General features: G+C 33.6%; 1 protein-coding gene across 4 annotated transcripts in view; it reads left to right on the top strand.

Annotated features, from left to right (window-relative positions):
- Positions 1–24,843, top strand: part of LOC134375475 (CWF19-like protein 2) — a 99,574-nt gene that overhangs the window by 61,934 nt on the left and 12,797 nt on the right. For all 4 annotated transcript variants that reach the window (XM_063093924.1, XM_063093925.1, XM_063093922.1 and 1 more), the window contains exons 13-15: positions 8,058–8,270; positions 19,178–19,294; positions 24,551–24,706. In XM_063093924.1, the coding sequence (XP_062949994.1) occupies positions 8,058–8,270; positions 19,178–19,294; positions 24,551–24,706 (486 nt within the window). The remainder of the gene's footprint in view (positions 1–8,057; positions 8,271–19,177; positions 19,295–24,550; positions 24,707–24,843) is intronic.

Raw genomic sequence — 24,843 nt, 5'->3', positions numbered from 1 at the left:
TCTTTTGTTATTTGTGTACTATGAAGTCTTGTACTAATACTTATCTTGTATAGGATTGTTTTTAACATTAGCAGTACAGTCATGTGCTGCATAATGATGGGTCATATGTGATCATACTTGATGTAGCCTAAGTATACAGTGTTTATAAAGTCTGTGATAGTGTATGTTAGTGTCCTATACCTTTACATTCACTCACCATTCACTCAGAGCAACTTTCAGTCCTGCAAGCTCCATTCATGGTAAGTGCCCTATATAGGTTTACCATTTTTTATCTTTTACAGTGTATTTTCACTGTACTTTTTCTGTTTAGACACACAAGTACTTACGATTGTGTGACAGTTGCCTGTGGTCTTCAATACAGTAATATGCTGTACAGGTTTGTAGCCCAGGAACAGTAGGTTATACCATATTGCCTAGGTGTGTCGTAGGCTCTACAGTCTAGATTTGTTTAAGTATACTCTAGGATGTTTGCACAACGACGAAATCATCTGTTGCGGGAGATGAAGGTCTTGGATATCCTGAGGGAGGAATACCAGGGAGAATTCAACAATAACTCCAAGCTCATGTAGTGATGTCACACACTCAAAGTTTATTGCAAAGTGAAAGTACACGCAAGAGAGAGTGAGGGCAACCTGGTGAGAGAGAAGCATCCTGTCATTATTCAGGGTCATGGGTTTTATATGTCATCTGGGGACTGAGATGGTGTTCTAACCTAACTAGGGGGAGGAATATTTAGTTTGGGTAGAGATTGGGAGAATCCTGGCTCAGGGGGCTGCTTCTCCTTTCGGTCATGTGTATTGCTGAGTTTGAAGAAAAGGGTCATGTGGCAATGGGGCCAGTTTTCCCTTAAGTTTGCCCTTTTTGGTCTGGCGCCACGTGTGAAGATTGTATAGTGGTCATTTGCATCTCTGTCCTTCTTAGTGCACATGTGTTGGGGTTTTTGTGATTTTTGTTTCCTGTTCCGAAAACCACAGAATTCTAGGGTTCTTTAATTTGATTGGTCAAGGGGTTTTCCTTTTTCCTCTCTCCTTATGGGCTCATTAACTACAAAACAAGGAGGTGGCTAATGTCTGTTCAGCCTGAATATTCCTGGGTAGCCTACCTGGGGTGGGTAGGGACCCTGCCTAATGATGACATATTTATCAGATAGTATCTCTATGGTTAAGCCACGCATGACTGTAATTGCATCTTTATTCTATCAGTTTCCCTGAACATTTTACACCTTTGATTTTTTTTTTTTTAAATCCAAGTTCACTAATCTAGAACATTATAAAGCTAGAATACTATAAAAGTTTGCCAGTGGTATTTGGCCCTTAAAAATTTCATTCCCAGTCTATATTAATTTTGGCTTACAAAATAATGTCCCAATTTTATAAAATGACATGTTTTGGATTAAATAGTCCAATGAAACCATACTTATTAAATTTATTTATAAGAGGCTTCCTAGGATAGACAGTAGGTGCTCCATAAATGTTTCTTTCCCATCTTCTGTTCAGTTTTTACACTATTTATAAATAAATGCTTGTTTCATTTTTTTATATGATTTAGATATTATCTTATAATTTCGGTGGAAATCAGCCAGAACTGATAGCACTAAATAAACCTACAAACTAGACAAACTATTGAGTGTACAACTGTACACATTCAGTCCAGATTTTTAAAAAATTGTTGATTGATGAATTTACATGTTGTTGAATTTGTAGCAGTGTTGTATTAACATTTTGATAAGGGTGTTATTTTTATTCAAGCAGATTGTTTTCTTTGTATTATTAAGTGGAGATTTAATTTGGTTGTAGCAGCTAAGGAAGTGCAGGAAGCTCCAACCCTCTTCTCTTCGTGCAATCAATTGTATTAACTTTTCCTGTCTTATTATTATTATTTTTTTTGGCCTGACGATTGATGTGTATGTGATAGCAGAAGAAAGAGGATGGACTTAAATTATATTAGGCAATTTCTCATAAAAAAGGACAAAGGTGTTTTTTTAAATATATTGAACAATGCCAGACTTTACCTCTATGTGGTAGAGCTAATTGAGGTACAGGTTGCTATGGAAATGCTGATTTGGCATTGTGATTTAGTTCATCCTGCCTAATAATTAACCACAGCATAGTAGCAATTTGTTTTGTATGTTTTATAATTAAAAAGAAAGTATTTGGAGTATTGACCATTTCTGTAAACACTGTGCTTAATCTTTGCACTTTTAAAAGTTTATGAACTAAAGTATCTAAGTTAATGCATTTTTAGAGATAATAATATCGTTGGTATATAGTTTAAATACGTTAAATATATTCATGAAGAGACCACAAAAGCTTATTATTCTGTGTTCTTCTTAGTTGGAAGTCATTTGTCTAGGACAAGTGTCCGCAAACTTTTTCTGGAAAGGACCATATAGTAGATGTTTTTGGCTTTTTGTTGCAACTACCAGCTCTACTATTATGGTGCAACGAAGCGACAGACAATACGTAAATGAATGGGTGTGATTATATTCTAGCAAAACTTTATTTATGAAAACAGGTGGCTGGCTTGTTTATTGTAGTTTATCAATACCTGGATTAGGGTATCTAAATAATATATATTTTCCTTCAAATATCTTTGGGTACTTCCCTTACTTAGTAGTTCCCCTGAAAATGGATCTTAGATCTTGGGGAAAGTAGCCATAAGAAATAGTTGATGTAGAAGAAGAAGAATCTATTTAGTTTGTTTATTTAGTCAGCAAATGTTAATTGGTCTCATTTAGTCTGTGAGGTGTTGTACTGGGGATACTCTGGCACTTGAGGAAGACATGATCCTTGACTTAACTGAGCTTATACCTTAATGGGGAAAAAGAAGCATTAAGTAAAGAATAATGGAAAATGAGTTCATTAATTATGATTGTGCATATTACTGCGAAAGACATGAAAGTCTTGAGAGCAGCACCAGGGTGACCTGATCTGAACTGGGAGACAAGGAAAGGTTTCGTGTTGAACAGCAAGTCTGATACTGTTTCTGGTCAGTATTCAAGTCTGGGTTGTATTTGCTGTTGATAGCTATTTTACTTTTTATTACTATCGTATTACATTTTTTTATTTATTTAATTTCTACTGTCCATCCTTTTCATGCAGCTCTGAAATTCAGATTTTATTCACTTTCTTTCCTGTTGTTATTAATAGATCTGCAACATAACCAGCACCAGTTTAGACAAGCCTAAATACAAAATGGCACCGCCCACCTCCTCCCTTCCCCTCCCCCCTTCCCTTTACAAGAAGCCTCCTGACTTCTGCATTGGTGCAGTTCTTCACCCAGTTACATCAACCTAATGGTCCCTCCCCCGGTAGATTTCACGCCCAAAAGCTAATATAAACTCTCGCAAACCCATTGTTTGGGCTGTCCACCATTTTCAAGGGCAGCCATGGGCCCTGTGCCACTCTGAGCACAGCCGGGCAGATTTCTTTCTTTAATAAAGCTTGAACAGTACCTGGCATCTCGGCTCACTTTCTTTCAGTTATTTTATCATTAAATCTTTAATAGCATCTCTTTCTTATAACCAGCTCAAGAAAGGTATCTCATGCCAAATATGAACTTGATTGTATTAAGATAGGGAAATTATGGTTGCTGTGTTTTTATCTTTCTCCTTTCTATATTGCTCAGGTTTTTTTTTCTGAAAATGTACTACATAATTAATGAAAAAAGGGGAACAATCAAAAATATCCCCTAAAAGAAGGGCATGTTCATATGTTTTCTTACCATGTATATGCTAGTGTATTTATTATGATTTTCCAGAAGATAATAGATAGGTATGTAGTAACTTCTTTTTGGTAAAGAAGTTTCTTCCTTTGAAATCATAGAACCAAAGATTTTTCGATTCTGGGAAGGGACCTTACTAATCTTGTTTACCTTCCACATTTTATACATAAGGAAAATGAGACTCTAAGAGAATTAAATGGCTCATACAAGGCTAAGTAACTTTCGTATGCCTACAGCTAATGAGTCACAAAAGCCACCATCAGAAGCCTCAACTTTTAACTCCCAGTCCAGCTTAAACAGTACTGCCTTTCAAATGATTCATGCTAATGGATAGTTGTTGATGCTTAAATTTAATGTCTTTGTCTAATTTCCATGTGTCATTTATAGGTATTTGGAATAATAAGTTGTGTATGCTCTGCTTGTTCTTAAAATACATTCTATTGACTCCAGCAATCTTTAAATATAAACTCTTTCATTTAAAATTTAAGACGTCAGTGTTTCCTTGGCAACGTAAACTTAGGCACATCTTCATGAGATCTAGATACATCTTTCCTCATTAATTTTTTTAGCACTGTGGACAGTAATTTTATCCTTTTTGTACTGATGGAGCATTAAAAATGGGCTGGAGAGGAGAAAAAGTGGAAAGTACAAGAGAAAAATGGTAAGGGAAAGAAAAAAGACTCAAACTAATTAGGGTTTCACCTTAAGAAAACCAAGATGATTTTATTATCTAATAAAAGATGTTTGTGTTTCTATTGACAATTTTATTTTTTCTATATTTGTAACACTTAAGATTTAATGTATTTTCTTTTAGAGGTAATCTTTAAAATATGGGTTACATATTTCCATAATAATACACATTTAAACCTGAATCCTTTTTTGATTTTCAGTAAACTGTAATGTTAATAACAAATTTTGAGAGATTAAGTGACATACCTTTTATAAAGGTATGATTAGAGTAAAATAAGGAATATTGAAATTGTCAACTTATTGTAGCATCCTTTGGTCATTTTAGTTCTAATGGTAGCCATTTCCATTCTCAGAGACTTTTTTAGATATGGGATGAAATTAGATTTGGAAGAGGCTAATCTAAGAGTGTGAAATCATGTATATATGTTCCTGTGACAAAACCCCAAAAGGAAGTTTGAAATTTGTGTGTCATAAAATGGTAAAAGTGATATTTTGCTTTTACATAGAACTGAGTAAGATAAATGTTGAAATAGCTTTTTCTTTTCCCAAAAGATGTAGGGGCTTGATCCCAGTCCAAGCTTGTTAAGGAAATAGTTTTTGTTTTTCTAAACCTCACCTAGGGATGAGGGGAATGAAGGGAGGTGGAAACACCGGAAAAATTTATTTAACATTGTATAGTTCAGGTCCCAGTGGTTTTTTTAAATGGTAAAATATACCTAACATAAACTTGACCATTTGACCATTTTCAAGTGTACAATTCAGTGGCATCATGTACATTGACAGTGTTGCGCAACCATCACCACTATGCATTTTCAGTACTTTTTTCATCATCTCAAACAGAAGCTCTGTATCTATGAAATAGTAACTCCTCTTTCCACTGTCCTACTTGCCTCCCTCTCCCTGCAGCCCCTAGTAACTTCTTTCTGTCTCTATGAACTTGCCTATTCTGGGTAACTCATGTAAGCAGAGTTATAACAATACTTTTCTTTTTGTATGAGACTTATTTCACTTAGCATAATGTGTTTTGATTTGTCCATGTTGGTGAGTGTATACGAGTTTCATTGTTTTTTAAGGCTAAGTAATATTCCATAGTATGTATACTGTATACCACTTTTTTTTAAAAAAATCCATTTATTTGTTGGTGGACATTTGGGTTGTTCCCACCTTTTGGCTATTGTGAACAATGCTGTATGAACACTGGTGTACAAGTCTCTACTTTCAGTTCTTTTGGGTATATATCTAGAAATGGAATTGCTGGATCAAATGCTAATACTATGTTTGACTTTTTAAAGAACCACTGTGCTGTTTTCCATAGTGTCTGCATAACTTATACTCTCACCAGCAATTGACAAGGGTTCCAATTCTCCACATACTTGCCAGTGCTTATTTTCTGGTGTTTTTTATTTTATTTTAATTTATTTTTATTTTATTTATAATGGCCGTCCTAATGGGTATGAAGTGGTATCAGCTGTGGTCAGGTCCCAGTTCTAGACCATGGTGAGATTTTATGAGGACTCTTGGGCAGTTCTCTCAGATTTTGACCTACGTTTAACTTGTTGACAATTGAGTATACTGGCTTAATAAACTATCCATTTTTCTTTGTAAAGAAAACTATCCGTTTTCTTCTTAAAGAAAAATGGTGTCCAAAATTATTTGAAATTTATATTTCATCATCTAATTTCCTCCTTTTTCCAATGAATTTGAGGGCTTGGAGCTTGAAGAAGTTTTTACAATTTTGATTAAAAAAATATTATTATAAAACTTGAAATGCTTTTATAAAAATTAGGCTGCGGTCTATTTTTCTTTGTTGGTAATCCCTGTGTAATAATGCAATACTAATTAAGTAGATTTGTTGTAAACCATTGTTTCTACATTGTGACACTAAAAAAAAGCCATTAGTTTTCACAGAGTTTTCATTTAAGGATCTGAATACATGATTTTTTAATAAGATGCCACTTAATTTGTTGTATTTCAGGTTTTTTTACTCAAACATCAAAATGGAAAAACAAATTAGCTTTCGTGGTTAGAGGACATTCAGTATTTTTGTGTGCTTAATATTCAGGTTATTAATTCACTAATGCTATTTCCAGGCTTAAATTTGGAAACTGTTTAAACAGAATATCAGTAATAATTCTATTTAAATCCTCAATTCCTGTGGATGGTTGTTATCATTAGTGAATATAAAAGAACATTCTTTGTTGCAGTAACTAAATCAGAATCTCTCTGAAACATATATTCTCAACCTTGGCACTACTGACATTTTGGGCTGGCTAACTCTGTTGTAGGAGGACTGTGAATTGTAGACTGTTTAGTGGTGTCCCTGGCCTCTAGCCGGTAAATAGCGGTAGCAACCCTTCTCATCGCAAGTTGTGACACCAAAAATGTCTCCAGACATTGCCAAGTGTCTCCTGGTGGTGGTGTTGGTGGGGTGGGGTGCATAATTGCCTTCATTTGAGAACACTGTTCTGGGAGAATCTGGGAGAAAATAATAATAACTACCGCTTTTTTTTTTTTTTGAGGTCTTTCTATATGAGTATGTCAGGCCCTTTGCATACATTAATACTTATAATTGTCTGTGAGGATTTTACCATGGTCTTTTTGACTGTAGAGTTTAAGCTTTTAACCACCATGTCTTTCTGTGTGTGTAAGTTAGTAGCCAAACCAGAGTTTAAACTTGATCCTGTATACAATATAGTGCTCTTTGAGGATTTTAAGCAGGAACATAAAATGAGCAAACAAAATTTGTGTTTTAAAAGTATCAATCTCTCCATGGTTTATGTTGGGGGAGGTGTGGAAAAGGCACCTGGAGATATGGTACAAAAATGTTTCATGTTCTGTATAAAGTGTATGCTGATTTTTAAAATGAAAGTAGTTTCTTAACCTCTGTGTTCAATTTCCTTATCTATTAGATGAAAGTGATAAAGATTACCACATAGGAGTATAAAACAATCAAATCACGTAGAATTACACATAAGAAATATTCAGCTGTATTAGTCCGTTTCTGTTGCTTATAACAAAACACTTGGAACTGGGTAATTTATAAAGAAAATGAAATTTATTGCTTACAGTTTCTTAGGCTGGGAAGTCCAAAGTCCATCTGGTGGTGGTGACAGTGACCCAAGGGTCTCACATTCAAGGTGGTGGAAGCAGAGAGCAGAGAAAGATACTCTCCTCTTCTTTTAAAGCCCTCAGGATCACGCCCCTGACTACCATTTTTAATCCGTTCACTACTGCGTGGTCCTACAATCCAATCACCTCTTCAAGGCTCCACCTTTCAATCACCATAACAGGATTTTCCACCCTCCTAACAGTCACAGTGGGGGCCAATTTTCTAATACATAAAACTTGGGGGACACAATTCAAGCTTCAGTGAGTTTTGGGGGGACATAATTCAGTCTACTACATCAGCTTTGATGCATGTTTTAGCTATGAGGATGATGATAGATTGATTGACTCTTGAAGGTCAAACTTAAGTTTTAATCATGTTTTCTTTTTCTTTTTCTTTCTTTCTTTCTTTCTTTTTTTTTTTTTTAAATATATGAGTTTTATCCTAGAATTTACAGATATGACTTCAGGGTAGTACAGTACAATTAAATCCTAACCACTGCCTTCTGATCTCTACTACTGTTATTTTGGCTTTTCAGTTTATGGGGAAAACAGATGGAGACTATTATACTCTGGATGACATGTTTGTCTCCAAAGCAGTCGAGAGAGAATGTCTTGGTGAAGAGGAAGAGAACCAGAGGAAAAAAGCTATTGCTGAGCATCAGAGTCTTGTTGCACAAATGGAAAAATGTCTGTACTGTTTTGACAGCTCTCAATTTCCCAAGCACCTTATTGTTGCAGTAGGTGTTAAGGTAAGAAATATATTTATTGCTTTTTGCTTACTTTCCCGTAGGACCTGTTTGTTTCTTCATAGAATATTTCACAGTTCGAAGAAGTTCATTATATTTTCTTTGCTTAACTTGTTTATTGGGTCTCACCCTGAACAGTCTTTAAAGTTCATGAAAACAGAGGTAACTTTTGTTCACCATTGTATACCAAGCATCTAGCCTTGTTCTTAGTATAAAATAGTCCTTTATTTATAGATTTAATTGTTATATTAAGTAAATAATTTTTGTATACCTGGTATATATCAGACCCTAATTAGTCACTGGGGAAAACTAGAGAATCAGACTTTTGGAGCTTGTATTCTAGTGAAATAGGGCAGAAAATAAATAAAATAATAATTGCCCTGATTGAAGAGAATCTTAATTGTAATAAAACAAATAAAGCGAGGAAATGGGATAAATTGATGGTGGAGTTATTATTTTTGATAACATGGTCCAGAAGGCTTCTCTGAGGTATTTTTTAAAAATTATCTGTTAAAGCATAATCAATTACCCATATCTGTGGGGTGCAGCATTGAATATCAATACCTCTATACAATATGTAATGCTCAAGTCAGGCTAATTAGTATATTCAACATTATACAGTGTAATCATTTTTTGTGGCCTTTTAGCAATTTCTTGCTAACTCCCTCTACCCCTTTCCCACCTCAGGTGGTGTCGGTTCTGTTCTCTCCTTTTGAAAGATCAGTGTATTATTGTGATTGTTGTATCTTTTTTCTTTCTTCTTATTTTTTAGCTTCCACTTGTGAATGAGGACATTCTTTTTCTGTGCATGGTTTTTTTTGGGGGGGTAATTTTTATATATTTATTTTAAAATATTAATTATTTAATTTTTAAAATTGAAACATAGTTAATTGTACATATCTGTGGGTGCAGACTTGAATATCAATACCTGTGTGCAATACATGATGCCCAAATCAGGTTAATTAGTTTATTCAGCATTATACAACATAATCATTTTTTGTGTCCCTTTACCAATTCCTCCCTTACACCCTCTCATCCTCCCCTTTTCCCACCTCTGGGAAACTCAGTTCTGTTCTCTCCTTTTGAAATTTCAAGGTATTGTGATTGTTGTGTTTTTCTTTAGTTTTTAAAAATGTATTTGTTTATTTTTTAGCTCCTACTTATAAGTGAGGACATGCAGTATTTCTCTTTCTGTGCCTGGCTTATTTCACTTAGCATAATTTTCTCTAAGTTCATCCTTGTTGCTTTGAATGACAGAATTTCATTCCTTTTTATGGCAGAATAGTATTCCATTGTGTATATATACCACATTTTCCTTATCCAGTTGTCTCTTGATGGACATTTAGGTTGGTTCCATATCTTGGCTATTGTAAATAGAGCTGTAATAAACATGAGAGTGCAGTTATCCCTTCAACATGATGATTTCTATTCTGTTGGGTATATACCCAGCCAGTGGGATTGCTGGATCATATGGTAGTTCTGTCTGTAGTTGTTCACAAATTTCCATACTATTTTCTATAATGGCTGTGTTAATTTACAGTCCCACCGAAAGTGTAGGAGGGTTCCCCTTTCTCTGCATCCTCACCAGCCATTTGTTATTCCCTGACTTTTTGATAATGGCCAGTCTAACTGGGATGAAATGATATTTCAGTGTGGTTTTGATTTGTATTTTCCTGATGCTTAGTGATGTTGAGCATTTTTTCATGTGTCTGTTGGCCATTTGTATATCTTTGAGAAATGCCTATTGAGCTCCTTTGTCCATTTATTAATGGATGTACTTGTTTTTTTTTACTGCTAAGTTGTTTGAGTTCCTTGTATATTCTGGACATTAATCCCTTGTTGGATGTGTAGTTTGCAAATGTTTTCTCCCATTCCGTAGGTTTTCTTTTCAGTCTATTCTTTCTTTTGCTGTGCAAAAGCATTTTAACTTGATATACTCCCATTTGTTTTTCTTTTGTTGCCTGTGCTTTCAGAGTTTTATTCATAAAGTCTTTGTCCAGTCCTACTTCTTGAAGTGTTTCCGCTATGTTTTCTTTTAGGAGTTTTATAGTTTCAGGTCTTATATTTAAGTCTTTAATCCATTTTGAGTTGATTTTGGTATATGGTGAGAGGTACAGGTCTAGTTTCATTCTTCTACATGTGGATGTCCTGTTTTCTTAGCACTGTTTATTGGAGAGGCAGTCTTTTCCCCAATGTATGTTTTTGATGTCTTTTTCAAAGATCAGTTGACTGTAAGTGTGCAGGTTGATTTCTGGGTTCTCCATTCTGTTCCATTGGTCTTAGTGTCTGTTTTTATGCCAGTACCATGTTGGTTTGTTACTGTAGCTTTGTAGTATAATTTGAGGTCAGGTAGTGTTATGCCTTGGGCTTTATTTTTTTTGGCTCAGGATTGCTTTGGCTATTTGGTGTCATTTGTTGTTCCATATGAATGTTAGTGTTGTTTTTTTCTGTTTCAATGGAAAATGTCATTGGTGTTTTGAGGGGATTGCATTGAATCTATAGATCCCTTTGGGTAGTATGGATATTTTCACAATGTTAGTTCTTCCAATCCAAGAGCATGGAATGTCTTTCCATCTTTTTGTGTCTTCTTTGATTTCTTTCAACAGTGATTTGTAGTACTCATTGTAGAGATATTTCACCTCCTTGGTTAAGTTGATTCTTAGGTAACTTTTTGGTAACTATCATAAATGTGCTTGCTTTCTTGATGTCTGCTAGTTTGTTATTGGAGTATACACACTCTACTGGTGTTTGCATGTTGATTTTATATCATGCAATTTTACTGAAATTGTTAAGGTTTTCTGCAAACAGGGACATCATCTTTTCCAGTCTGGATGCCCTTGGTTTCTTTCTCCTGCCTGATTGCTTTGGCTAGTACTTCTAATACTATGTTAAATAGGGTGGTGAGAGTGGGCATCCTTGTCTTTTTCCTGTTCTTAAGAGAAAAGCTTTTAGCTTTTTCCTGTTCAGGGTGATATTGATGGTGGGTTTTTTGTATATGGCTCTTATTGTATTGAGATACTTTCCTTCTATACCTAATTTGCTGAGAATTTTTATCGGCCAGCAGTGTTGAATTTTGTCAAATGCTTTTTCCGCAGCTATTGAGATAATCATATTATTTTTGTCCTTGGTTTTGTTGATATGGCTTATCCCATTTATTGACTCATTTATGTTGAACCATCCTTGCATCCCTGGGATGAGTCCCACTTGATCTTGATATATAATTTTTTTGGATGTGTTGCTACATTCTGTTTACTAAAATTTTGTTGAAGATACTTGTTGATATGTTCATCAGAGATAATGGATTGTAGTTTTCTTTCTTTTTGTATCTTTGTGTGGTTTTGGTATCAGGGTGATGCTGGCATCATTGAATCAGTTTTGGAGAGTGGCCTCTTTTTCAATTTTTTGGAATAGTTTGAAGAGAATTGGTATTAATTTCTCTTTAAAAGTTTGTTAGAATTCAGCAGTAAAGCCAGTTGGTCCTGGGCTTTTTTTTGTTTGGAGACTGCCAATGACTGCTTCAATTTCATTGCTCGTTATTGGTATATTCAGGTTTTACATTTACTCTTGGTTCAGTCATGGTGGTTTGTATTTGTCCTGAATTTTATCCATATTCTCCAAGGTTTGAAATTTGTTGGCATATAGTTGTTTATAATAGCCTAATGAGTTTTTGTATTTCTGTGGTATTGGTTGTAATGTATCCTTTTTCATTTCTGATTTTTGTTATTTGGATCTTCTCTCTTCTTTTTTTTTTTTTAGCCTAGTAGTAGATTGTCTATTTTGTTTATCTTTTCAAAAAGCCAACTTTTTGTTTTATTGATTTTTTTGGATCATTTTTTTGGCTTCTGTTTCATTTAGTTCTGCTCTTATCTTAATTATTTCTGTCTATTAATTTTGGGATTGGATTGTTTATGTTTTTCTAGTTCTTTGAGGTGTCACATTAGGTTGTTTGAAATCTTTATGCTTTTGATATAAGCATTTATTGCAATAAACTTCCCTCTTATTAAAGCTTTTGCAGTATCCCACAGGTTTTTGGTATGATGTGTTTTTATTTTCATTAGTTTTGAGAAATTTTTTGATTTCTTGTGTAATTTCTTTTTGGACCCATATGTCATTCAGGAGCATGTTGTTTAATTTCCATGTGGCTGTAGAGTGTTCAGAGTTTTGCTTATTATTGGCTTCTAGTTTTGAACAATTTTGGTCTGAAAAGATGCTTGAAATGATTTCAATTTTTAAAAATTTGTTGAGACTTGATTTGTCACCTAACATGTGGTCTATCCTAGAGAATGTTCTGTGTTCTGATAAGAATGTATATTCTGTAGTTGTTGGATGAAATATTATGCTCAGCTCTTTCTCTGGTCTCCACTGGTGACACTCCTTGTATCAATGCCATTGAGTTGTTAGCAGGCCCCCTGCACGGTGGCTGTGGTCGCAAGCTGCCCTTGCAGTGGTAGTGGCTGTGGCAGTGGCTCTGGTGGAACATCCACATCGATGGTGGAACATACCACATCAAGCAGTGTCTGTGGTAGTCTTCTCTGAGGTATGTTGGTAAAGATAGGTAAGATGGAAAAGAGGAAATGACATGAAGATATGAATGAATAATGTTTCAGGAAGGAGTATCGGGGACTGAAAAGCCTTGAGGAAGAAATGAGCTTTTCATTGATGAAATGGAGAGAAGCCTGGAGTGGAGTGTGTGAGAAAAAAAAGAAGAGGTTGAATGAATTAATTCTAGTTTTGGGAGCTACTAGTTTGGAGAATATATATTTACATGTTTTTTAATTGTTTCTTGCACTTACACTTACACACACACCCTTTTCCACCCACACACCTGCTCTTTAATATCTTTTGGTCATTATGATAGTCAGTTTATCTGTTTGGATTTTGGTTTCTTTTACTTCCCTTCTTTTTCTTCTTTCTTTCTTTCCCTCCATACTTTACTAACAAGGTAAATATAAAAATTCCATTGAAAATTCAACCAAAAATAAAAAAATAAAAACCTTAACCAATTACTTGTATTAATTTTTCTAATTTTCTTTCCAGACTTTCACATAAACATTTTCTTTTTTATAATTATCGTCTTACATATAAATATTTCATTCCCCTTTTGTCTGATCATCCACACCTTTAAAAATGTAAGTGTAAGTTGAACATCAAGTAACATTTAAAGTTTTCCTAAAATGCCTTAGGAGAAGTTTCGGGGTGTTTATTCAATGACTTGATTTTCCCTGATATACTGAAGACAGGCTGGGTGCAGGGAGGCACAGAGGTGTTAAGTGTACAAGCCATTTTTTAGCCTCCTACTTTATAGGCTGCATCCCAAAGTAGGCATTCATTGGCCAAAACTGTTGGCCAGTAACAGACATTTCTGTTTTTTCAACTCTTGCATACATTTTTTTCCCCTTCTTAGTTTTCTTCTTCTGCTGTGAGGTAATCCATATTTTCCAATTAATCATTTCTAGTGGTATTAAATTCTTCTCTTTGCTTTCAATTTACTGTGAGTTAATCTGTTTTTTCCCTCTTGGACTAAGCTTTTCATACTGAAGGATATGAAGTCATTTGAATCTTTCCTTCTCCCTCTATGGTTTATTCTGCTGTCTTTGCTCTAAAAAATTACCATCTACCTTAAGCCTTTCACTGTAAATATTTCAATATAGAAATGTTTGAAATATTGATTAGAAGGAATTTCATTGTATCTGACTGCCTGTCTCATTCATTGTAGCAAATAGAACACTTTCTTAACCCGAATAAATAATAACAAATTATTCCCTTTAGTTATTCCTTAAGTTAATCATATATGATAATGAGTTTCAAAGGAATTGCTATGCCCTTAAGCTGAAACAGTATTTCAAAGCAATTCAGCAATTCTTACTTGGCTTGGATTTCTAATATATAAAGTAACATCTTAGATCCAAAATACATTATTGAAAGTATTTTAGCACTCATTAGTTAGACAGTTAATAACTTCTCATTAGCTATCCATGCCTCCTCCTTCCTTTTTTAATAAAAGTCATCTGTGCACATCCTTTTTTTAAAAAAATAGTCTTTATCTTTTAGAAAATATTTAGATTTACAGAAAAATTGAGATAATATATAGAGTTTCATATAGCTCGCTATTAACACCTTACACTACTAGTATAGTATATTTGTTGTTACGATTCGTTAATCAGTGCTGATATTGTTACTGAATAGTTTGTTCAGGTTTACTTAGTCTTTACCTCATGTCCTATTTCTCTTCCAAGATCCCATCCAAGATGCCACATTACATTTAGTAGTCATGTCTCATTAGGCTCTTCTTGGCTGGAACAGTTTCTTAGACTTTCCTTATTTTTGATAACCTTGACAGTTTTAAGGAGTATGTCTCCTCTCTGTTGGATTTGGCGCTCTCCTACATAAATTATTTGGAATTTTTCTGCATGGGAGATTTGTCTCTTCTCACCTGTTTACTTATGTATTTATTCAATTATTTTTTTGTGTCATTATGGACTCATGGATACTTATTTTATGTGTTCTATTATAACCAGATACTACATTATTAATTTTGTTGCTCAAGTTCTTACAGCTTTGGCTATTGAGAACACTTTTAGTTGGCTCCTGTATCTTTTTGACATACCCCCATGAATGGGGTTTTTGCTTTTTATTTATTTATTTATTTTTGAGGATTTTCTTACTTTCTGGAATGATAAAATGCTCTGGGCTAATCTTGTGTATTTTCTGACCCAGTCTTGGAGTCAGCCATTTCTCCGAGGTATTGGAGAATGTATTAGAAACCAGGGTCTGGATATCATTGCTACTGGGATGTTTCTTTTAGTCCCTCTCAGGGACAGAGTAAAGAAATATATGTGTGTATACTAAAAGAAATATATGTGTGTATACTAACCTGTGTTAATATACATATCTGTTAATTTTTCTGTTTTTAATCATCAGTGTCTATGTCAAGCTAAACATGATTTCATACTGATGTCTTCAACTCTAATCCACATGAATTATTCTAGCCCCCTCTGCATGCTTATCTATAAATTCCCACTCCACCATCCATTTAATTCCAATTCAATTGTATAGCAGTATCAGAATTGCTAACCTGTACCCCTGTGGGAAACAGTTTTTTAAACTAGAGTATAGTGGGTATGTCCAATTGCTTTTGCCTTTAGTTTACAGACTCCACTCATTTCCAAAATTACTTAGGTCAGCACCTTTTGCTCTCTACCCTCTTCAGGTATATTATTTCCTGCATTTGTAAACAATTAGATTTTCCTGTCACAGTCTCCATTCCTTACTGGGATCCCTTGATTTCCTAAATAATTTTTTAAAATTTGCATATGTGAAGGTTCATTCTTTGTGCTTTAAAATGCTGGGGGCTTATGAGGAATTGTCAACAGACACAAAGAATGGTTGCGTATTGTGATGATGAATAAGCTAACTATCCAGTTTAACCGTCACACATTGTACACAATTATTGAAAATCAACGTTGTACCTCACATGTATGTATAATAAGTTATCAAAAAAAAAGAAAAAAAAGAAAAAATTAAAGAATTAAAAATTAAAAAAAATAATAAAAAATCAAGATAAGGGTTATTCTTTGGGGAACAGTAGTGAGTGGAAGATGATTTGCGAGGGGTGGTTCTAGCTGCTGGTGTTGTTCTGTTTCCGGATGTAGTGCTGATTATACAGTTATGTACTTCATGAAAATTCATCAGTTATATACTTATGAATTGAGTATTTTTTTCTTATGGGTATTATAATTAAATAAGTCTTTAAAAAGCTTGTAATATAAAAGTATGCTGTGAGTTTTGACAAATATATAATGTCATATATTCATCACTAAAGTATCAAAAAAATAGTTTTACTGCCTTAAAAATCCCCAGGACTCCTGTTGTTCGGCGATCCCTGCTTCTCCTTGTACTCCTGGCAACCATTGATCTTTTTATTGTCTCTACTGCCCTTTCCAGAATGTCGCATAATTGGACTCATGCCTGATGTAGTCATTTCAGACTGGCTTCTTTTATTTAGCAATATGCTTTTAAGTTTCTTCCGTATCTATCCCTGGAATAATAGCTCATTTCTTTTTATTGCTGAATAATATTCCATTGTAATGGTTGTGCCAGTTTAAGGACATCCCATTTGTTTCCAGTTTTTGGCAATTATGAATGAAGCTGCTATAAACATTTACATCCAGGTTTTTGTGTGCACCTAAGTTTTCAAATCAGTTGGGTTAATACTAGCTGAATTGTATGATAAGACTATAGTTGGCTTTGTAAGAAACTGCCAAACTATCTTCCAAAGTACCTACCAGTTTTGCATTCCAAACATCAGTGAGTGAATTCCTGTTACTCCACATCTTTGCCAGCATTTGGTATTGTCACTTTTTTGGATTTAGTAATTTTTAATGTTGTATTTCATTGTTGTTTTAACTTGCAGTTTTCTAATGACAGAGATATTGAGCATCTTTTCTTATAATTATTTGCCAGCTGTATATCTTCTTTGGTGAGGTGTCTCTTCAGATCTTTTGCCCATGTTTTAAATGAGTTGTTTTCTTGTTGAGGAGCTTTAAGAGGTTTTTGTTTGTTTGTTTTTGTATATTTTGTATATTTTGATACAAGTTCTTTATCAGATATCCATTTTGCAAATATTTTCTCCCACCCAGTGCTTGTGTTTTCATTCTTTTAACAGTGTCTTTTATAGAGCAGAAGTATTTAATTTTCATAAAGTTCAGGTTATCAACTTTTTCTTTAATGGATTATGCTTTTGGTAAGTTCTAAAAACTCATTAAACCCAAGTCATTTAGATTTTCTTCTGTGATTTTTTTTCTAGAAGTTTTATAGTTTTGCCTTCTACATTTAGAATTAATTTTTGTGAAAGGTGTGAGATTTGTCTATGGATTTATGTTTTTTGCATGTGGATGTCCAAATGTTCCAGCACCATTTTTTGAAAAGACCATCCTTTCTCCATTGAATTGCCTTTGTTCCTTTATCAGAGATCAGTTGATTATATTCATGTGGGCCTGTCTCTGGGCTGTTTTGCTGTGTTTGTTCTTTCACCAGTATCACACTGTCTTGGTTATGATAGCTTTATAGTAAGTTTTGAAGTTGGGTAGCATGAGTCCTACAGCCTTGTTGTTCTTATTATTGCATTGGCTAGTCTGGATCTTTTGCCTTTTTATACAAATTTTAGAATCACTTTTTGATCTACAAAATAGCTTCCTGGGATTTTGATTGGGACTGCGTTGAATCTGTAGATCAGCTTGAGAAGAATTGAAATCCTAACAATATTGAGTCTTCTAATCTATGAATATAATATTTCTTCACTTATTTAGATCTTTTTTGGTTTCCTATAGCAGAATTTTACAGCTTTTCACACCTAGATCTGGTGCATATTTCGTTAGATTCATACCAAAGTATTACACTTTTTGGGTGCTATTATAAATCATACTGTATTTTAAATTTTAAATTCCAATTCTTCATTGTTGGTATGTAGTAAAACAGTTACTTTTGTGTATTAGCCTTATATCCTGTAACCTTGCTATAATCACTTATTAGTTCCAAAAGTTTGTTTGTTGATTCTTTATGATTTTCCACATAGACATCATGTCATATATGAATCCTGCTGGATTTAATGTATGAATTTTGGGGGAACACAGACATTTAGCACCCCACAAACTCCTTATGATTAGATTTGTAGAAGAGATTTGTGTTTCTTTGCTCATTGCTGATTCCCTAGCTTGTAGAGCAGTGTGTGGCATTATTGTAGGCCCTCAGTAATTATTGATTCATGAATAAATGTCTCTGCTCACTTTGTCAAATTGTTTTTTGTTCTAATTTATTTATTTTAGGTATTAATTAATCTGTTTTTCTTTTCTCATTTATATGTCTATTTTCGTTTGGGAAAAATGATTTTTAATACCTATTTTAGGTGATAATTATGTTTATAATGCTTTAAAAAATGAACTTTATTGTAGTTTTCTTACCTATGATTGACACTTGTACCTAGCTCATTATCTTAGTAATCATGTAGGAAGTTTAGTTATTTCTTTCAGTATTTCATTTTCTAAGTTGCTTACAGACATTCCCAGTGCTCTTAAAGGGAATGTCTGTTCTTTTTATGAATGTGGTTGTGAAATTACTGTAAATTTAGGTAAATATCTGTATCTACTCTTACTTTGTCCTTTCTCAGCAAAGTTTTAAAAATTTTCATTATTTTGTAAAATAGATCAATAAATAATGCCTGCCATGAAAAATATTTCCAACCAAAACCTAACAAAAATAATAGAAAATAAGACCAAACTCCTTTGCAGAGTATTATTTATGCTCTTCATGAAACCATGCGCTCACTGCATAGATACTAATTGACTTTTAAAAAAAAAAGACAGTTTGTGTATAATGGAAAAATAGCACCAACTTTTAAGTAATACATGTATGTAAATAAACAGCATTAAGTAATCTTCAAGTTATTTCTTCTCCCTCTTAGCTGGGTTAATTTTTTTTTCTTGGCTAATAAGGGTGGGCCTGATTGATAGACATCAGTTAGACTATTCTACCATCACCAGGCCATGTATCTTTTTATTCTTGCAAAACTTGTGCTGTTTTAAGGGTTTTCAAAGTATATAGCTCCATCAAATCAAGGATAAAGGGTCTGTCATTCATTCTGTCCTTCCTTGGCTAATCTTAATTTTTGTCTGATGTATAACAGTGAAAATTAAGACTAGTGCTCTTACTTTCCAGTTTATTAAAAGCCATCTTCATGACTTAAAAAAATTTAAAAATATTATATCTCTTTAAAAATGTTAAAATAAAAAACATTCCTTTATAAGCAAGTATACTTTATTAAATATTAGCTGTTTTTCCCTGCTAGGGGCTCATCTGTTTCAACTGAGACTAAATAACAATAGCATTTCACCTTTGGAATCTTTTCCCCCTAGGTTTACTTATGTTTACCCAACTTCCGATCTCTTACTGAGGGGCACTGCCTGATAGTACCTTTGCAGCACCATAGAGCAGCTACCTTACTGGATGAAGACATCTGGGAGGAAATTCAGGTTAGCACGATAATGTCACATTATCATTATAAAGCTCATGAGTAATTTTTGCAAACTATTGTGATAAATTCCAACTGGTTTTATATCTTTGTTCAATGATTTTATTTTCTAAACTTAAATGCTTGTATTTTCATAGTTATATAGATCTGCAGATCATTTTATTTCCTTTATATACTCCATCTTTTGAAAACTTTTGTGTACTAAATAAACTGTGACAAAATAATAATTATTTTTTCTTAAAAAAAATCAATCTAAGATTTCTAATTAGTCCTTTGTGTAGCATGAGAATCATTCTTACCATAGTAAGGTAATACATTCCAACCAAAAGGAGAGAACTTTTCAGACAATGAAAAGCAATTTTGGGAGTTAGAGGTTTATATTCAGCATTTGCCACATTTTCCTGTAATGGAATTGGCCTTCTCTGCTGCTGTGATTTTGTGGTGTTTTTATTTCTAGGTTTGATTTCTGCCCTTGTTCCTTCATATCCTGGCCCAGCTTTTAGATTCAGCAATTTGTTTTTATGGCTGATTTTTTAAGAGAGTAAAAGGCACAACATGGTTGAAATGGTTACTGAATTATTTCAAAACCTAATAATGACCAAAAAAATAACAAAGAAAACTGTTGTTTTTCTAATGCCTGACAACTGAATAGGGGTTACAGGGAGCCCTAGTTAGAAAATGTGAACTTTGTAAGACTTCAGAAGAGACTGCTATACTAGTTTTTGCAGCATGCTGATAAAGGTGTCAGAAAAGGAGATATATGACATTTCATGAAATTTAGTCTCGTACTCCATTCACTTTTTAAATTTATTCTATGAAATTTGAAAGGACAGATTGTTTTATTGCATCCGTGGCCAAGCAAGGGTAAGAATGTGGACAAGTATTTTTGATATGAAAGTTTGTTTTTTTTCCTAGTAGTTGATGCCAGTGCCAATAGGTAATTTAAGGTGGAAAGTATGGAAATTTGGTTTTCAGAATTATTTTAGAATTTTTCTGGGATGCCTTTTAAAACTTTTACATATAAAATTGATTTAACCTAGAGCAAAATACAGTGCAAAAAAGATTTTAAGCAATTACAAGAATCTAGTTATATATTTTATATTTCTATAAAAAATTAAGCTCTTTGATGGAAGAAATTGAAGTTGATAGGAAGAAATTGATTTTCAACAGATATGATATTGTATATGCTGTGAGAAATGTAGAGATAAAATTATTCATTAATTCTACCCAAAGGTATGGTATATTATAGCATAGGTTATGTTATAGTTTAGCAGATTTTAGAAGCCCAGATGCATTATGGAAACTTGAGAGAGGAAGGAAAAGCCAAATTGTTTTATGTAAATAATGGCATTATAACTCTTTTTGTGTAACATAATAAAAAAATTGTTAGAAGTTATAAATTACCGTAGGATAGTGAACTAATGAAATATCTGAATCCTAGCCTATTTACAGAAATGCACTTCTTTGTTTTTACTTTCAAGTATGTATGACAACTGGACTTCATTATACTCTGGCAAATATCCTTATAATTACCTCTTTTATTAGATATATTTGTAAAAAATGATATGGTGTAGCCCAAAATATTGTTTGCAAATGCAGGAGCCACTTCTTTCAAGTGCTTTTTATCACCATTATCTAGTGACATTTAAATTTAATTTTTTAAATGTAATAACATCGCAGGTAGAATGTGAAAGCATGGAAATATATAGGTGAGCAATGCAAATAGTTTGTGAAAAAATGGAATTGAAAGATAAGATGAATCATTCCATCAACTTTTTGAGGACCCCTTGTATATCATGTAAACATTAATCCAAAGAAAGCAAGAGTGGCTGTATTTATCAGATAAAGTAGACTTCAGAGCAGAGAAAATTACCAGAGAAGAGAGCGACATTACATAATGATGAAAGGGTCAATTCACCAGGAAGACATAGCAGCCCTAAATGTGTGTGCAACAAATAACAGAGGTACAGAATACTTTGAAATTAATCAGTGCACTTCTAAATAATCTACGGGTCAAAGAGAAATCTCAAGGGAAATAAAAAATATGTATATATATTGAACTGAATTAAGATAAAATGACATGTTAAAATTTGTGAGACAGAGATAAACAGTGCTGAGAGAGAAATTTGTAGAACTAAAAACTTATATAAGAAAAGAGGAAAAATCTCATCATAATAACCTAGAAAAAAAGAAGAGCAAAGTAAATCCAAAACAAGCAAGAGGATGTAATAAAGAGAAAAACAGAAATCAATGAAATTGAAAATAGAAGTACCATAGAAAAAAAGCAATGAAACAAAAAGCTGGGGTTTTTAAAAAGATAAATAAAACTAACAGACTTCCAGCAAGACTGATAAAGAAAAAAATTGAGAAGACACAAGTTACCAATATTAGTAATAAACAGGATATCATGTAGACTTTGCAGACATCGAAAGGATAATAAGGAAATAATATGAACATACAGCGTTTGACAACTTAGATGTAATGAGCCAGTTCCTTGAAATACACAAATTGTTACAACTCATTCAATATAAAATACCAAATTTGAAAAACCTTAAGGTTATTAAGGAAATTGAATTTATAATTTAAAACTTCTAAAAACTAAGTCTCCAAGCCCAGATTGTTTCACTGGAAAATTTTACCAAACTATTTAGGAAGAATTGACACCAACTCTATATAATCTCTTATAGAAAATAGAGGAGGAGGGAACACTTTCCAACTCATCTTATGATGTTAGTGTTATCCTGATACCACAAAAACAGTTAAAAAAGCAAAAACAAAACAAAAAAACTACAGCTTTATATCCCTCATGAATATAGATGCAGCATTTTAAAACAAAATATTAGCAAATAGAATTTGGCAATATATAAAAAGAATTATACACTATGGTCAAGTGGGGCTTATACCAAGTATGCAGGACTGATTCAGTATTAAAAAATTAATCAGTGTAATTCACCATGATCATATCAATCAATGAAGAAAGCATTTGACAAAATTCACATCCATTCATGATAAAAACTTTCAGAATCAAAATAAAAACTCTCAGAACAAAGACTAACAACTGCTTGAATGAAGCTTATCTAACATGTGTATTTTTTCCATAAGGCACATCGTGGTCTTGTAATGCATAGGAACACTAGAAGACACTTCAGTACTATGCTTGGGGCCATTTTAAACAGGGAAATGAGCATCAGAAAGCACAAATGTGGAAATGTGGCACTAAATAGACCACAAAAAGGACACTTACAGGATGAGAACTGAAACAAGGCAGGTCATCACTTTGTTCAACCTCAGCTGGGAATGTGTATGTCAGGTGACTCAAATTTTCCACTGCTCTACACTTGTCTGCAAATGACTTCAAAATTGCTGTGAGACTTGATTTTGTGATTGCAAGTAGATGTTAGCAAGTAGGCAAATTTGCAAATACGGAATCCACAAATACTGAGGATGGTTGATACTTAGGTTTAAATTTAACCAAACATGTCCAGAATTTGTATGCTGAAAACTGCAAAACACTGATGGAAGAAATCTAAAAAAGATCAAATAAGTGGAGAGACCATGTTTATGTGTTAGGAGAGTCAACATAGTAAAGATGACAGTTTATATAAAGGTTTAACACAATTTTTATAAAAATTCCAGCAAGATTTTTTGTAGGTATGGACAAGATTATTCTTAACTTTATATGGAAAGGCAAAGGAACTAAAATAGCTATGACAAAATTGAAAAAGAAGAATAAAGTGACAGGAGTCAATCTTACCTGATTGCAAGACTTACTCTATAGCTACAGTACAGATTATCTGATAAAGGTGAATGATTAAGCATACTTTGGTACATTCATGTCAGGAATACTACTCAGTAATAAAAAGGATTGAACTATTCATACATGTAACAACCTGGATTGATCTCCAGGGAATTATGCTGATTTTAAAAAGTCAACCCAAAAGATTATGTAATGCTATTTATATAACATTCTTGAAATGACAAAATTAAAGAAATGAGTGGATTTGTAGTTTCCAGAGGTTAAGGCGAGGGAGATTTGGGGGAGTCAGTACGGTGTGGAGTGACTGCAACTATAGAAGGGCAACAGGAGAGATCCTTATGATTGGTGTTGGAATTGCTCATATCTTGACTGTATTAGTGTCAGTATCCTGGTTGTGATATCGTTCTATAGTTTTGTAAGATGTTATCATAGTGGGAAACTGAGTAAAGGGTATATGGGGTCTCTCTATATTATATCATTTTTTTTTTTTTTTTTTTGTGACCGGTAAGGGGATCGTAACCCTTGGCTTGGTGTCATCTGCACCGTGCTCAGCCAGTGAGCGCACCGGCCATTCCTATATAGGATCAGAACCAGTGGCCTCGACGCTTCCAGCGCCACACTCTCCCGAGTGAGCCACAGGGTCGGCCCATCTATATTATATCTTATAACTACATGTGATTGCTAATTACCTCAAAATAAAAAAAGTTTAATTAAAATGTTATAAATCAAGCTGAAAAATCTAGGTAAAATGTGTATTATCTTCCTACTTAGATAAGTATATTTGTGTAACACCCTACAAGGCCAACTTTGAATATAAATTCTCAGACATATTGGAGGGCCACACTAGAGCATAGTGGTGTGGGGAGAGCTGGCCTCTGGTGCCCATCCTGCAGCCAGCTCTCCTTTCTTTCTGCCCCTAACTCCATCCTATACTGCAAGGTGTGTCACATGATTGCATGCAGACATCCTGAACCATTCAGTTCCATTCAACCACCCTCTACAAACAGCTGTTCCTCAGGCCTAAGAGTGTGAAATACATGTATACATATATAACGGATTGTATAATAAATCTTAGCTCTTTGAGAAAAGAAAACCCTCTTACTTTTCAACTTTGGTATATTTGGCTTCCTGAATTTAAGGGTGCCCATCTACTCAGAGTACCTTTTTGGCTCATGGATATTTTCCTATGATTTTACTGTCAGTTCTGTATATTTTACCACCTAAGTTAAATTTTATCTGTTCCTTTTCTCAGTTGACTGGAACCATTTCCAATATATAGAGAGGAGGTTTCAGTTTTAAAAAACATTGCTTAAATATGTGAAATTCTGTAGTAGATTTAGAAAGTAAAGTAACTATAAGATGACATTATAGAGTTCAGACATTATTTTCTGTTTTCTTTTAAGGGATTTACTGTGTTTTTTATTGTTTTCATATTTTGAATCCCTTGTGCTTTATCTTGAATCTCCTGTATGCTTTATTTACCTTGTTTTTTTTCTTCAGATGTTCAGAAAATCATTGGTAAAGATGTTTGAAGTTAAGGGATTGGACTGCATCTTTTTAGAGACTAATATGAGCATGAAGAAACAGTATCACATGGTTTATGAATGCATTCCTCTTCCAAAGGAAGTGGGTGATATGGCTCCCATCTATTTTAAGGTATTTATAGCTATTCTTTGCATACATATTTATTTTTTGCTGTAGTACTATTTTATGAATACAGTTATCTTTGTTATATTTTTTCCCTGATATACAAGTACTTATATTAAATTTTATATCATATAAAGAAATGAAGT

This window comes from Cynocephalus volans, chromosome 4 (genome assembly GCF_027409185.1).
Source record: "Cynocephalus volans isolate mCynVol1 chromosome 4, mCynVol1.pri, whole genome shotgun sequence".
Lineage (NCBI taxonomy): Eukaryota > Metazoa > Chordata > Mammalia > Dermoptera > Cynocephalidae > Cynocephalus > Cynocephalus volans.
Note: the sequence above shows the minus strand (reverse complement) of the source record. Positions and strands in the feature narration are given on the sequence as shown.